This window comes from Equus przewalskii, chromosome 2 (assembly GCF_037783145.1).
Source record: "Equus przewalskii isolate Varuska chromosome 2, EquPr2, whole genome shotgun sequence".
In the NCBI taxonomy this organism is placed as follows: Eukaryota; Metazoa; Chordata; class Mammalia; order Perissodactyla; family Equidae; genus Equus; species Equus przewalskii.
The window spans coordinates 32,975,758-32,992,154 of NC_091832.1; the positions used below are offsets into that span (position 1 = coordinate 32,975,758).

Here is a 16,397-nt window from a genome sequence, read left to right on the forward strand (position 1 = left end):
CACCCGGGATCCAAACCAGTGAACCCCGGGCCGCCCAAGCAGAGCGTGCGAACTTAACCGCTGCATCACCGGGCCGGCCCCAGAGTTTATTTTCTTAACCACAGAGTGGGAGTGACCACTCCCTGACTCTCCTAGCCCAGAGCTCTTTCTTTGGAATCCATGTCTCATGGCCCAGTGGGGACGGGCCCCAGAGCCCCAATGTGGCTTGGGCGATGGGGAAGGCAGGGAGGGAGGGGCCGTGAGTTCTCTCAGAGGAAGTGGGTGCTCTCCTGGCCCAGTTCCAGCCCGAGCTGCGAGGAGCCGGGCCAGGTTCCGCCAGGTGCCCTGCCGTGCCGTTTCTGCTCCCTGCAGTGATCTCCAGAAGCAGTGGACGACGGGCTCCCCGTGTCCTGCTAAGCCCTCAGCAGGAGGTCAGTCACTTTAAGAAGCTCTGGCTTCCAGCCGAGCTGGAAGCTGGGGAGTTTTGAAACCGCTCCCGGCGGGGGAGGCCCTGGGCAGGCAGGAAGGGGCGAGGTGGTCTGAGCTGCATATATGAGAATGGAGCATCGTCAGCACCGGTCCACAGCTCCAGCTCGCCCCAGGCTCAAGTGCCTCGCATGTGCCAAGGGCTTTTACCTTCCATTTAGAGGTAGGGAGTACCAGCCCCATTTTGCAAGTGAGGGGGTTGAGGCACAGCAAGGCCAAGTGACTTGCCTGAGGTCACACAGCCAGATCCCTAGGTCCATCTCCTGGGCTCTGGACAGCCTCACTCCTGCCTCTTCAGCCTCATCTCTGATCTAAGGGATTTTTGGAGCACACGCCAGAGCTCCCTCAGGTCTCCTGGTCCTTCCCACAGACACCTTTCCTCTTCTTACCTCCAGTTCCATAGAGTTCCGGTTCCACTCTCTCTCCAAGGAGAGAGTACTTTTCCATTCCTCCAGGGGAGGGTCCTGGCAGCCCCTGGGACTACACAGGTGGCCTCTGGGGCAGGAGCTGGGGGCTAAGGCTTCCAACTGTGCCCCATGTCTGTGCCCTGGCCGGATATGTGACAGAGGAGGCCAGCCAGTCTTGAGCACCTTGATAAATGCCTGGTAAGCTAAAGCTCCGAGAAAGGAGCCACTTCAGCTTGGGGCAAAGGAGATGCCATTTCAGCTGAGCCTCGAAAGGTTGAGGTTAGCCCTTTGAGAGTGGAGGAGGGAGCAGGGCCCTCTGGGTAGAGGAAACAGGCTGCACGAAGGTCCCGAGGTAGAGAAGCAGGCGTGTTCTAGGGGAGGCACAGTTCCCGGGAGGGTGGGAGGAGCTGGGTTACGGTTCCATGCGAGAGTAGGGCAGGCAGGTTTCTAGAGGTGGCCCGTTCTGGACCTTCTGGGGGATCCAGAAGGGATGTGACCCATTGGCGTATTAGGAAAACAGTGAGCCAGGCTCCTCTCTTCTGTCCTGCCCTGGATCTCGGCCCCATAAGGATGCTCAGGGTGGGCCCGGCTCCCAGGTGGGCTGACCTCTGCCTGTGCCTGGCTGCCTTCTACGAAGGCCTGTCTGTTCCTTCCCATTTCCTGCCTGGAGCCCGGCGCCCAGGAGCAGCAGCCCCCCGTGCAGCCACGGTCATCGCAGCGGGTCTGGTCTCTTGGCTGGCGAGGCAGAACTTGCCCTTCCAGCCCTCGGGGGTTTCCTCAGAGGTTCAGAGAACCCCAAGGTCTTTGCTCTAGAACCAGAACGCCAGACCTGATGGGGACGGTGACCAGACAGCCCCTCGGGTGCAAGGGGAGGTCTCCTGGTGCTGTCGTGCTCCTGACGTGGTCCCGTCAGTGCCCAGTGAGGAGGTGGTCCCGTCAGTGCCCAGTGAGGAGGTGGGCAAGCTGCCTTTTATGAAACACTTACACTGCTTGGCTCTTGCCTCACAGCGTCTTTGTTGACGCTCATAACCACCCGACGAGGAAGCCGCTACTGTCCTCAATGTATAGAGGGGGAAACTGAGGCTCCAAGAGGTGGCGTGACTCACTCAGTGCCACCGTTAGCGAACAGCTAAGCCGAATGTGCCTGACTTCACAATCTCCGTTCCCATCCGTGATGGGGAGCTCCTGACTGCCACCCGTCAGGGTTGCTGTGAAGACCAACAAGCAGATTAAGGAGAGTGGGCTGGCGTTGGGCGTGATAACTCGGGCGGCCAGCGTTACTGGGGAAACGTGGATGGGAGTCCCTGCAGTGAGCAGTCCAGGAGCTGGCACCTGGACCTAGAAGGAGGGGAGGTTCTGGATGCGGGGAGACAAGGGACCATCATCTGCCGTCAGTCAGCCTAAACTCAGGTTGGCTCCGTCCTCACCACTGAGCCCTTGGCACTGGTGGCACCACGTGCAGGGCTTTGGAAGGAGCACTGGGCCGAGAGTCCGGAGGCCTGGCTTCCTGTGAGAGGCAGCTCACTCAGGGGACGTCCTCTCTCTGGGCCTCAGTTTGTTCATCTGTAGAATGGGCTGGGGTGGGATGTCAGACAAGGGGGTCAGATACTCCACACTGCCCTTCGTCCTGCTCCTGAACACTCCACCCGGTCCTGCCTCCCGGCTTCATTCTTGTGTTCCCTCTGCCTGAAGCGCCCGTCTCACAGCTGCCACCTCGTCATCCTGGCTTCAGTTTTCATGTCACCTGCTCACAGAGGCCTTCTTTGACTCCTCCCCGGGTGTTCACTGCCACACTGCCCTGCGTGCTTTCTGTATGGCACCGATCACACTGCACTGAGGCAGTCAGGGTGCTGCTTAGGGATTCGGACTCGAGTCCAATTGCCTGCCTTCAAATCCTAAACTCCACCACTTAGAGCTGGGTGGTCTTGGCCATGACCTCCCTGGGCCTCAGTTTCCTCACCTTTAAAATGGGGTCAGTAATAATACCTGTTGTTATTTTTGTAAGGATGAAGTGAGAGATGCATTAAAAAGCACTAAGTGTAGTGTTTGGCATAGAGGAAGCGCTTTATAAATGTTAGATGCTATTATTATTGTAATTGTTTGCAACGTTGCTTATTGTCTTTCTCTGCTATTAAAATTCAGGCTCCTGAGAGCAAGGACTTTATCTTGTCCAGTGATGTATGTCTAGCACAGAGCTCATTTCCTGGCACACGGTAGGTGCCTAATAAATATTTGGTGAATGAACAAATGAATAGATAGGTGAGTGCTGACATTCCCAGTTTCCAAGAGGCTCCGTCTGGCTGGATATGGAGAAGGATGGATGCTGAGAAGATGAATTTGGGCCAGCCCACTCTGCTCCAGCAGTCCCTGTGGTGGGCCCCACCCTGGCCCGCCCTGATGGGGGTCCATGCCCTGCAAGAAAGAGGGGTCTCTCCAGGGATCGAGGTGGCTCCCCGGCCCAACCACCCTGACCACAGCAGTGTCTGTGGGTGTCTGACGCTGTTTCTCAGCTCAAATTCCGGTGGCCAGGTATGGGGGTTAACGTAGATTTTTCCCTGTGCTCAGCAGCCCTCCCTTCGGAACCCGCAGAGTTGGGCCTGGCCTGCTTTATCTTTCCCACCACCTGCCCGCCCCCCCCCCCCATTTTCAAAAGCTACTCTCACAAACAGAAACACCCCCAACAGTCCCTGCCATCGCTCCCGTGCCTCCCTCCTGTTCTAGAATTCGGGGCGCACTGCTGGCCCATCGGTTCTCCTGCAGGCCTCTTCTTGGCCCCTGGTACTCTGTGCATCCCTGAGGACGTCTTTTATGTGCCCAGTCCTAAGACGGAGGGAGAGACTGCCACGCCATCATCTGTACAAAGCCCAACGGGGAGGCCCACAGCTGGCGGCGGTCAGAGTGAGGATTCAAAGCCAGATCTCCCAGTGGGCTTCTACCTCCGTTCCATCCGCTCATGCTGACTGCCTACCGACTGTGTGTCAGGCTCTGCACAGCAGAGATCACGGTGCCTGTCCTGGCCGGGGACCCAGAAGTTGGCCCCGCTTTGTCACCAGCGTGTCCCCCAGCGCTGTCCAATAGCACTTGCTGTGATAATGGAAATGTTCTGGATCTGTGCTGTCCCTTAACCATGCATGGCTGTTGAGCGCTTGAAATGTGGCTAATGCAAATGAAGAATTCAGTTTTTTGTTTTAGTGTTATTTTTATTAGTTTTAATTTCAGTAGCCACAGGTGGCTAACGGCTCCTGTGTTGGACGCCGCAGGTCTATCCAGGTCTTTGAGGTCAGTCAGTCACAGCCTTAGACGTGGGTCTCACACTCGAACGTGAGCAGGGGAAGTGGGTTGATTTCCCAGGAGCTCCTCACGCACATCTCCTTTCACGCTTATCAGTATGTGAAATTCATGGTTGTTTTCTTCACACCCACAAAGGTGTCAGTCACTGTTTTCTTTGAAACCTGGGACCCTCCTGACCTTTCATTTTTCGCTCTTTTTTCTTATTGAGGTGTAACTTACCGAGAGCAAAATGCACAGGCCAGAGCGAGCACTCTGATGAGTTCCCACAGACAGAGACCCACAGTGTTACCATAGTGGAATCAAGATACAGTCGGCCCCCCTTGTCCTCGGGGGGATGCTTTCCGAGACGCGCAGTGGACACCTGAAGCTGCAGAGAGTACCAGACCCTATATAGGCTATGGTTTTTTCTATACAGTCCTGTGTTGCTTAATGACAGGGATAGCGTCTGAGAAATGCATCGTTAGGCGATTTTGTCATCGTGTGAACACCAGAGTGTCCTTGCGCACACCTGCATGGTGCAGCCCACTGCTCCCCCAGGCTGTGTGATGCTGATCTTCTGGGACCACCATCGTGTATGGACCAGACGGTCGTCATGCAGCTCATGACTGTACGTGCCTACTTATGATAAAGTTTAATTTATTAATTAGGCATAGTAAGAGATTAACAACAATTGCTACTCATAAAATAGCAGAGTTATAACAGTGTACTGCATCAAAAGTTACTGCAGATCTTAGCAATCTCAGCATACAACTTTTTTCTTACTAAGTCGAGAACTTTCACCTTTTCGCTTAAAAGAGGCACTTTCCGGCTTCTCTTTGCCATATCCGGATTGCCAGCATCCCTACTCTTGTGCTCTGGGGCCATTATGAAGTGATTTAAGGGTGACTTGAACACAAGCACTGCGATGCCACGACAGTTGATCTGATAACTGAGAAGGCTGCTGAGAGACTAACACTGTGGACACCGTGGACAAAGGGACCTGTCACGTCCTGCGTGGGATGGAGTGAGATGACTCGAGATTTCATCACGATACTCAGAACAGCGTGCAATTTAAAATTTATGCAATGTTTCTTTCTGGAATTTTCCATTTAATATTTTTGGACCATGATAACTGAAACTATGGAAAGCAAAACTTCATTTAAGGGAGACTACTGTATCGAATATTTCCATTCCCCCAGAAAGTTCCCTCAGGCTCCCTTCCAGTAAATCCCGTCCTCAGAGGCAGTGGCTGTTCTGATGTCTGTCACCCTACATGAGTTTTGCCTCTTTTTAAGCCTCACATAAATCATTTTCCCACTTTTTGTTTCTTTTTAGTTTTACTATGATTTTTTTTACTGAGTTCATAATAGTTTATATCAACGTGAGATTTCAGTTGTACGTTATTTCTTGACTGTCACCACATAAGTGCTCCCCTTCACCCCCAGTGCCCCTCCCACCCCCACTTCCCCTGGTAACCACTGAACTGTTTTCTTTGTCCCAGTACTTGTTTATACTCCACATATGAGTGAAATCATCTGGTGTTTGTCTTTCTCAGACTGACTTATTTCGCTTAGCATAATTCCCTCTAGGTGCTTCCATGTTATTGCAAATGGGATGAATTTGTCTTTTTTCTGGCTGAGTAGTATTCCATGGTATATGTATACCACATCTTTATCCAATCATCAGTCAATAGCCGCTTGGGTTGCTTCCGTGTCTTGGCTACTGTGAATAGTGTTGCACTGAACATAGGGGTGCATATGTTACTTTGGATTGTTGATTTCAAGTTCTTTGGATAAATACCAAGTAGTGGGATAGCTGGGTCTATGGTAGTTCTATTTTTAGTTTTTTGAGGAATCTCCATACTGTTTTCCATAGTGGCTGCACCAGTTTGCATTCCCACCAGCAGTGTGTGAGGGTTCCCTTCTCTCCACACCCTCTCCAACATTTGTTATTTTTAGTCTTAGTGATTATAGCCATTTTAACAGGCGTAAGGTGGTATCTTAGTGTAGTTTTGATTTGCATTTCCCTGATGATTAGTGATGTTCAACATCTCTTCATGTGTTTATTGGCCATCTGGATATCTTCCTTGGAGAGATGTCTGTTCATCTCCTCTGCCCACATTTTGATCGGCTTGTTTGCTTTTTTGTTGTTCATTTGTGTGAGTTCCTTGTATTATGGAGATTAACCCCTTGTCGGATATATGATTTGAAAATATTTTCCCCCAATTGGTGGGTTGTCTTTTTGTTTTGATCCTGGTTTCTTTTGCTTTGCAGAAGCTCTTGGGTCTGATGAATTCCCACGTGTTTATTTTTTCTTTTGTTTCCCTTGTCTGAGAGGACATGGTATTTGAAAAGATCCTTTTTCATTCGATGTCAAAGAGTGTACTACCAATATTATCTTCCAGGAGCTTTATAGTTTCAGGACGTATCTTCAAGTCTTTGATCCATTTCATTTTCCCGCTTTTGACTGAGACAAGAGTACAACAAATATTTCTCTGTTCTCTTTGTTAAGAAACAGAGCCCCAGCGTGATGAAAAGTGGCAGCTGACCCTGGGCCGCAGTGGGGAGGCGATGGGGCGGGTGCTACGGTGCCCCGGGGACTTGTGGCCTGTCCAAACAGGACAGCCACCCCTCAGCTCCAACTGGCTGTGGCCACGTGAGAATGTGGCCCCAGCATTGCCAAGTCCTTTTTTTAAAAAAGGAGAGCTGAAAATACTGATTTTCTTGTAAAATCTCCTAAATGTTGGTGTTTCAAACCGTTTACAGGCCTGCAGACCAAAGACTTGGCATCTGTGGGCCAGACTTGACCCGAGGACTGCCCGTTCGTGCATTCTGCCGTGGGCTAGCCAGAACGGTGGTAATAGCAACAGCCCGTATTTGTGGGGCGGTTCCTTTGTTTCAGGTCCTGTTCTAAGTGCTCCATGTTATTAGTCGTCTAATCCTCCTAACAGTTTATTAATAAATCCGTTTTACAGATGAGTAAGCTGAGCTGTAGAGAGCGATTAAGTGACTTGCCTAAGGTTATGGGGTGAGGACTTGGCTGGGATTGGAACCCTGTCTGGTTCCTGAGTCCGTGCTCCTGACACTTCATGCACGCCCCTTGGGGAGTAGAGGTGGAGGTGAGGCTGCCGGGGATGCATATGCCACTTGGGGTACAGCCTTGCCAGTCCCCAAGGGGGCTACCACCCTGAACAAGCAGTGAGAGATGCCCGGCCCTGCCCGCTGGGACTGCCCTGGCACGGGCGGTTTGCGTGTCCAGGCACCTTGGCTGTCAGTTGGTGGATCCTCAGCTTTAGGAAGTTCTGGGAAAGCAGCCAGGGGTGACGTTGGGAGGATGGAAGCCTGGCTGAGCTTCCTGAGGGTGTCAGGGAGCACTGGGCAAGTGAGGGCAGAAGTAGCAGGAACCTGGCAGGGGGAGAGCCCAGGCCCCCGAGGGAGGCAGGGGAGAGGGGGAGATGACGACAGAAGAGTCAGCCAGCGGGCCCAGGGCCAGACCAGGCTGCCGCTGCCCGGGGAGCTGGGGGCTGGGGCATCCCCACCCCCTGGTGCCTAGTCCAGACAAGCCTGTCACTTGGGGGAGGTGATGAGGGGAAGATAAGGATCAGCAGGCAAACAATGCTGATTTCCACCCTCCCCTTCCATCTGGGATGGGGGGCACGGGGGGGGGGGGTGGGGGGGGAAACTGAGACCCAGAGAGGGAGGGCACATTCAGCACCCAGACCTGGACTCCTGCCTCCCCCTCCACTACTCTTTCTGCTCCACATTTGGCTGCATTCCTCAGGACAGAGTGTTGTGGGGAAAGAGGGTCTGTGGTCACGGGCAGGGAAGTGTTCCAGAAGCCTGAGGGCAAGGGCAGAGAGAGGCCAGACCCTCCCCTCTGGCCCTTATCGTTTCCCCAAGTCACTGAGCCAGGGCCTGGCGTGAAGTAAGTGCTAAATAAGCATTTGCCATTATTATTGTTTTTTTCCAATTTGATCTTCACACCCACTTTTGAGATACAGATATACTCTTATTATCGCCTGTTTTACCAATGAGAAAGCGGAGAGGCTCGGAGAGGTACAGACCACCAGCCAGAAAGCCGATGGCAGGATTAAATGAGTTATGTGTGTAGAGTGCCTAGCACCGTTCTGGTCACAGCGAAGGGCTGTGGGCCGTGGGCTGGAGGAGGGATGAGGTGGCAGGACTGATCAAGGAGGGCCTCCTGGAGGAGGTGACATGGGGCTGAGCTTTGGGGCCTCAGCCTCTCAGGCTGCTGGTTCCCCTGGGGTCAAGATTGCTTCCTGAGTAAGGTCTCATGCTGTTTGGGTCTCCCCGCTCTGAGGACGTCTCCACCCACCAGAACACCAGTAAGATGAGCTGGTAGCCCAGGGCTCTCACAAGCCTGCCAGCAGCCTCCATACCAGGGAGCCCTCTGGGTCTGGCTCCAGATCCTGTGTGTTGTAGAGGGGCAGCCCGGCCTTAAGGTCGTCACGTCACCTCTCTGAGCCTCAGTTTCCTCATCTGTCAAATGGGGACAGTACTACCTATGGCGCAGGGCTGTGGAGAGGACCTGGATATGATAGGTATTCAGTCAGCAGGCATCCCAGAACTTCCAGGAAACAGCTGTTGAATTGAGTTGGCCTTTTAAGGACAGAGGACAGACATGCCCCCAAGTTAGCCCAGGACAGCTAGATCCACACTTTAGCAAAGAGCCCAAAAATCCCGACTTCTGCGTTTGAACCGGCGTGCGTGAGAGGGTCGGGAAGAGCCCCTCGCCCCCTTTGGCTGCAGCAGCTCTGGACGAGGGCCCTCGGGAGCTCGGTGGCCATTAGTCCTTCTTCCCTCAGACCCAAGAGCCGCAAACACTCACTCAGCGCCAACTGTGTGGGCCCCCGAGGAAGCCGGTTTGGGGTCAGGATCTGGGGTCATTGAGTGTGTAAGTGGCAGTTCCACTTATCTCTCTTTTGTATTCTGGGTTGCCATGTGAAATTTTTAAAATAAAGGGTTCTATGGGATTAAAATATATATGCTTGGGGCTGGCAAGGTGGCACAGCGGTTAAGTGCGCACGTTCCGCTTCGGTGGCCCGGGGTTCGCCGGTTCGGATCCCAGGTGCAGGCATGGCGCCACTTGGCAAGCCATGCTGCGGGAAGGGTCCCACATATAAAGTAGAGGAAGATGGGCATGGATGTTAGCTCAGGGCCAGTCTTCCTCAGCAAAAAACAAAAGAGGAGGATTGGCAGCAGATGTTAGCTCAGGGCTAGTCTTCCTCCAAAAAAAACCAAAAAACAAACAAACAAAAATATATATATGCGCCACTGTTCTAATCTAGAACTACCTCCCATTTTACAGATGGAAAAGCTGACTCCAAAGCCCAAGCTTTTCCCATAAATGATGATAATATTCAGGCCCAGTTCTGAGTCTTTTAACTTATTTAACCCTCACAACCCCATGAGGGCAACACCTGTTTCCGTTTTACAGATGAGGACACTGAGGCTCAGATGGTGAAGTGGCTTGCCCAAAGATTAGACTCAAGGAGCCCAGCTCTCAAGTCCACACTCAGCCACCCGCAGCCTGGCAGGCACACCTTTTCTTTGTGTTCTGGAGAGGGGAAGTCACTTGCTGAGGCTCAGCGTAAGGCAGTATCAGAACTGGGTGCAGAATGTAGGTCTCTTGCCTCCCAGCCCAATCCCTCATTACCCTCTGCTGCCCAGCACATCTCCTGGGCTAGAGGAGGAGATGAGCAGGCTGGCTCTGTTGTCCACTGGCTGTGTGACCTTGGACAAGTGAATGAACCTCTCTGAGCCTGTTTCCTCACCTTAGAAAATGGATAATCAGACATGCATCATGGAGGCTATCCTGAAAGTTAAGTGGCGTCATCTACATGAATTGGTGGGCATGGGGCCTGGCACAGACTGTGGGAGCCCCGGCCACCCTCAGTTCACAGATCCAAGGAGTCCCCAAGCTTCTTGCCCCACCCACTCCCTCCTCCCTCTTCACTACTCACCCACCCTCCAGGGTAACACAAATACTAATTACAGCCATCTCCATGAGCTGCTTCCTGCTCCAGCCTAATTACTGGGCAGCTCAGTTATCACCGTTACAAATAGCATTAGTGAGACAGATTAACTTGGTCCTGAGTTTTGCGTAGTGAGATCAGCAAGTTGTTCAGGCTCACTGGGTCTCCTTGGCTTGGGACTTACCCAGCCTGGTCGCCCAACACAGCTTAGGGCCAGCTGCAGGCTTCTGGTCTGTCTCAGACTTGGTGCTCGGGGAAGATCCGAGTGGACCAGTTAGCCCCTCTAACCGGGCTGGGAGGTGACAGCTGAAGGGGTCAGAACAGAGCAGATTGGGGCCACCGTCTTATTTGATGAAGTGGCAAAACCTCAAGCTATGGGGCTGGATACACGTGGGTTCCACTCCAGGCTTTGTTCTTTTCTGCTGTGTGACTTTGGGCAAGTTCCTAGCCTGGCCTGTATTACACTTGTTTCACGCTGTGCCACGGGGAAGAGTCAAGGAGATAATAGGTGCCAGCAGGTACCAGGCCCAGCGCATGGCGTGTCATAGGTCCTGTCTAGCCTTCCCTTCCCGTCTTTTGTCATCCTCAGTGTGACTTGAAGGGCCAGCCCTTTCTAAACCCCCTGCCACACATGCTGGCATTTGCCGAGTGCAGCCTCTGCGAGGCCCTGGACTGAGGAATTCACGTGGCTTATTTGTTCAACGGGTATAGAGACCCTGTGGAGTTGGTACCACAATTGTCTCCATTTGATCGACAAGAAAACCAAAGCACAGGAAGGAAGTGGAATGGCTGTGTCAAGGTCACACGGCTGCACTTGGCTCCCAGTGACTCTGTTGGCATAAGATGCTAGCAGGCCGTGCGGGGTGCTGCCGCAGAGCCTAGAGGAAGGTCCCAGTGAAATCTGAGAAGGCTGCCTGGAGGAGGATGCATCTGAGCTGAGGGGTTAGCCAGGCAAGAAGGAGAGGGAAGCCCTCACAGGCAGAGGGCAGTGGCTATGCAAGGCCTGGGAGCAGGAAGCATGTGTGTTTAGAGGACTAACTGTACATATTTTACTGAGGTTCGAGTGTGTGAGGGAAGACTGCCGAGAGACAGGCTGGAGAGGAGCCAGATCCCAGGGAGGGGGTGGGAGAGGGAGGTTGGAAGCCGGGCCAAGGCTCCTGCTTTCTTCTGCCAGTTCCAGCCGGCGTGTGAAGGAGGAGAGTGACTGGATCCTGTCAGTTAGTTTCGAAAGCTCTGCTTGGAGCCAGCTGGGAGATGACGGCCTGGTGGGAGTGATAATTGGAGATCGAGGGGTCCAGGGGGCTAACCAGGGAAGGCTCCTGGGGGCAGAGAGGAGGGGGCAGAGCCAAGTGGGCCTGGAGAGCGGGGCAGAGATGACAGATGGAGGCTGTCAGGCGGGTGGGGTGGAGAGAGGCATGATAGCGGTGTGGTGAGTGGCCTGTGTCAGGGAGTAAGCAAGAAGTTGCTGGCCAGGTTTGGGGCTTGGGTGTGAGGTGGCCTCCTCAGCAGGCACGGAGGCAGGGGGTTGGCAGCACTAGGCAAGGCTTTCACTGCCTCCCGGGGCCCCCAAGCAGGTGAGTCAACACCAGGCCAGGTGAGGGAGTGTTTTCCAGCTCCCAGCGTGTGTGGGCGAGCCTCCTGCTGCCAGCACATTAGGGGCCAGCCTGGGACTCTGGGCCAGACCAGGCTGATTGACTCATGGGCTGGCAGGGCTGCAGCCTGCTCCGAGGAGGCACTTAGCAGTCTTGACCTCCCATGCGTGCCCTGTGCCCTTGGCCTTCCAGTCTCTCTCCCTGAGGCTCACTGTTAGGCCTCCCTGCCCCTTACTCCTGCTCGCCTTCCCCCTTTCCGTGCTCAGGCCTCCAGCTCCATCTGACCCCCTTGGTGGCACAGAGTGGAGTCTCCCTCGCCCACCCCCAGTCATATCCCTCCCTATTTCCCACAGCCCAAATGGGGCAGCCTGTCATCGCCAAAGGAGGTCGGCTGGAGAGCCAGGCTCCAGGGAGGTGGCAGCAGAAGAGGAGACCCTGAGAGGGTCAGGAAGATCCAGGGTTGAGTCCCAGCGCGGCCGCCAATGGACAGGCTGCCTCCTTTCTCTGCCTCACTCTCTGCCTCTGTAAAATGGGAATCCCAGGGCGCATCCCACAGGGCGATCGTGACACAGAAAGAAGAGAAGGATACACAAGAGCCTTGGAACTGGGCAGTGCTGGGCCTGTGTCGGTGTCAACGACTCTGCTTTCTGTCTTACGGGGCAGCCAGTTTTTTTTTAAGTAAACATTTATTTTAGAACAGTTTTAGATTTACGGCATTATTGGGAAGATAGATAAGATATGCCCCACACCCAGTTTCCCTTGTTATTAACATCTTATATGGTGTATTTGTCTCGATTAATGAACTGATATTGACACATTATTACTAACTAAAGTCTATACTCTATTCAGATTTCTTTGGTTTTTACCTAATGTCCTTTTTTGTCCTGGGATCCCGTCCAGGATACCCCTTTGCATTTAGTTGTCATGTCTCCTCGAGCTCCTCTTGGCTGTGACAGCTTCTCAGACTTGCTTGTTTTTGGTGACCTTGACAATTTTGTGCAGTACGAGGCAGGTATTCCGTAGACTGTCCCTCAGTTGGGATTTGTCTGATGTTTTCCTTGTGAATAGACTGGGGTCACGTGTTTTGGGAGGAAGGCCACAGAGGAAAAGTTCCATTTTCGTCACATCATCAAGAGTGTGTACTGTCACTGGTAAGTCATACTGGACTTATACTGGACGTTAACCTTGATCACCCAGAAGTCGGTTATTTCTGCCCTGAGCACAGCAGCAGGGGTAGAGTAATGCCAAACGTTGGCCGAATGAAGGCTGAACCCAGAAAATATGGACGAGGGCAAAAGCAAATGGGAAAAGTGAAGGAAAATAAAGAAAAACAGGTATGAGGTGGGTTCTGCCGCCTGTCCCCTTGCTGCCAGCTTCCTCTGGCGTGGGATGCTATATGCCAGGCAGTTCATGTCTCAGCTCACTTAATCTTTACAATGACCCTTTTTATAGATGAGGCAATTGAGGCCTTGGATTGGAAATGACGTGGTCCCATGAACCAGGGAACCTGGGGTTGGGCCCAGGTCTGTCTTCACTGCCTCAGTCCCGCTGTTGAATAAATACCTTGAAGCTGCATTCTCGCGAGAGTGGTTTAGGGAAGAGGTGTTCCTGATACAGGTTGTCTCTAATTCACTTTATTCCACAAAGGATTCGTGATGGGTTATGACTAAAACACAATCAATAAAATTATATGCAATAGAAATGGAAAATCAGGATCAGAGAAAATAGAGTGGAAAATGTGGACAAGGAAAAAAGCTGGACATAAAGAACCAGGAGAGTGCCCACAGGTGGGTTTCTGATTTGGCTGTGAGCTTCCTGGCAGCCAAGAAGAAAGGGATACAGGCTGATTCCTATGATTTTTATTATCAAAAAGCAAAGAAGCAGTTCACTCCTTCAGGAACTTGGTGGTGAATTTAAAAAGAAATTTATCACCTGGAAATTTCTCATGTAAAAGACCCGGAGAAATGTAATGGATAATGTAATAGTAGTAACAGATGTTATGTGGTGTCATCTTCAGGAGTCACGGCCATGTTTTTACTATCTTGCCCCTTCCCCAAAGTTGTCCTGTTTGGATTTTGTCATCGAACAACTAAACTCTACTGTTTCTTCTTCGTTAAAGTCACAGATGCCTATGCCCTAGTGAAAACCTTGGATACAAATTAACCAGTTATCTGTATACCAGGTTCTGTGCTCGACACGGGGGATGGAGGGTGATAAGATGATTGTTGCCCACCCCCCAGGTCCTCTCCATCCCAGGGACAAAGACCGCTACACAAAGGCCTGAATGTAATGCAGGTGCTATGCCGGGGGGCACACCAGGGGGAAGGGTGCCATTCCTCTGGCTGGGGAGGAGGGGAGGGCTTCGTGGAGGAGGAGGCAGGTCCGAGAGGAAGAGCAGCTGTCAAGGTGGAAGGGGCACAGTCTTGGGAGAGGGGATGTCACATAGCCACAAGTCCCATGAGGCGGGGCACCAAGTCCTCCTCTGGGCTGCCCCCTCAGCTGGCAGCTCAGGGCCTGACGCTGGAGTTGGAGAACTCCTGCTGAGTGGTTGCCACCTGCAGGGGTACATCAGGGGTCAGGGTGACGGCCACACACCTGAGGGCTCTGTGGAGGGTGAGCCTGGAAAGGTGGGTGTGGGCCAGTTGGGGGAGTCCTTGAATGCCAAGCTAAGGAGTTCGGATTTTGTTCTTTAGGCGGTGGGCATCAACTGAAGGCTTTTGAGCCTTGTGTTATTTCAGTAAAGAGATGCAAATAATGGCAGCTAACACTTAGTGGGCACGTGCTGTGTGCCCAGCGCTGTTCTATGTACTTTATCTGTATTAACTCATTTAAGTGTCACAGCAGTCCTGTGAGGGAGGTACTGTTATCATCATCCTAATTTTACAGATGAAGCAACTGCGGCACAGAGAGGCTGAGTCACTTGCCCAACGTCACACAGCTGGGAAGTGGCAGAGTAGGGATCTGAACTGAGGTTTGGATCTACCGCTTTTACTCACTCTATTATTGTGCTTGATAATATAATATTTAACTAACATGTAACATGAGTGTGTACAGATGACATGTAAGGATTTACGTTGGGATCCCAGCTAACTACTGGCACCAGAGGCAGGAACTGACGAGCCCTTTGGGTGCCAAGGCCAGCATCGCGGAGGATCTGAGGCTTAGAAACAGTGTGAAAGGAGCTTGGAGGAGGCGGCCGGGAGACCTGGCCTCTGACTTCCCCTCTTGGGTTGCTCTTTCCTGCCTTTGATGCGCTCCAAGATTCCTTGGAGCAAACCAGCTACGAGAGCTGTCTGAGTGACTGACGCATTGGGGGCAAATGGGATCATGCCTGGGTGCCAGTGGGCCCGAGGCCTTTGTCGTCAGAAACGCAGGAGCGTTTATATCATTTCTCATTCCTCTTCAGCCCAGACCTTTGATTCCCACAGAGTGGGGCTTCCAGAGCTGGGCACCATCACACCCTCATCTGGCTCTCATGACCTCCTCTGGGGGTTTGGGGGACTGGGGACAGGCTGTGGTTCCCACTTCTCCATTCTTGGTGTCCACCAAGCCCTTCTCCTCCACAGCTTGGCGGGGCTGGGAGCGGAACCAGCACATCAGCTAGAGGCACCCCACAAACCAGCAGGCTTCTTCCCCTTCCTGAAGCTTGCCGGGCCAGGCATGGCACCCACAACCGCAAATGAGGCAATTAGGGGGGACAAGTGCCAGCCACCCTGCCAGCTCAGCGCCCTCGCACTCCGTGAGGTCCCCACCTGGAGAAGCAGCTCCCTGTTCCGCAGAGAGCATGGGACCAGGAGTCCAGGAACCGGGTTCTAGCCCAGCTCTGCCACCTACAAGCCGCGTGGCTGGGCTGCTCTGGAGGCAGCTTCATGAGGTCAGGCAGGTGAGGACTCACATCCTGGCTCCGTCGCTCTCTAGCCAGGTGACTTGTGGCAAGTCCTTGCTCCTCCCTAATCGTCAGTCTTCTCATCTGTAAAGTGGAGGTGATGACTCCCACCTCACAGGGCCTCGCGGGGTCTGAGAGAGACGTTCTGTCAAGCGGCACACAGGTGTCGGGGCTGCCCAGGCCCGCCCCTCCCTCTTCTGTAAAATGGAAGTGATACCTACTGGTGGTTCTAGGTGGGCGTGGGGATCAACCAGACAGTGAACGGAAGGCCCCACCCCGCTGCTGGGCGGGTACAAAGATAGGGCTGCCTTTGGAATGTCACTCGATGACTGGGGCCTACCATGCTCCCCACAGAGCAGAGCAGAGCCGGCTAAGCCCTTCCCACAGCCAAGCGGGGTTCAGTTTCACTGCAGGGCCCGAGGCAGCTCTTACGAGAAGGGCCCCTCATCTTTTGTGTGCTGGAAAATAAACAGCTCTCCATCTCAGCGGATTTTTGCTCGGGAGGTATGTGAGCTTCCCTCACCACGAGTCCACAGACGGGCTGCGGTGGGATGGACGGCAGGGGGGGCCTGGCTTTGGCCCCGGAGATGGGCTTCCAGCCTCCCTCCCCCACCTCCCTCCCACCTTTGCTCAAACGCCGATGGAGGCTCCAGCCCCAGCCCAGGCCCTTGGGGCTATGGGACCTGATGAGACCCAGCCCTCTGCCCTAGAGCGCTGTCTGCTTCTAGAGAAGGAAGCATGGGACTGGGGAGGAGTGGGGGCACAGAGCAGGGGACCAGACA

The 16,397-nt window shown here is 53.3% G+C and overlaps 1 protein-coding gene across 4 annotated transcripts in view; it reads left to right on the plus strand.

The window, feature by feature from the left end:
• Positions 1 to 16,397, plus strand: part of ECE1 (endothelin converting enzyme 1) — a 104,139-nt gene that overhangs the window by 32,988 nt on the left and 54,754 nt on the right. The window contains exon 1 of one of the 4 annotated variants that reach the window (XM_070599859.1): positions 302 to 410. The exons of 2 other annotated variants lie outside the window; for them this stretch is intronic. Coding sequence is in view for 1 of the 2 variants with exons in the window: in XM_070599845.1 (XP_070455946.1) it covers positions 15,931 to 16,119 (189 nt within the window). In the remaining variant the exon portion in view is untranslated. Of the gene's footprint in view, positions 1 to 301; positions 411 to 15,879; positions 16,120 to 16,397 lie in introns of those variants that run through there. One more of the 4 variants, XM_070599845.1, reaches the window with a different exon arrangement.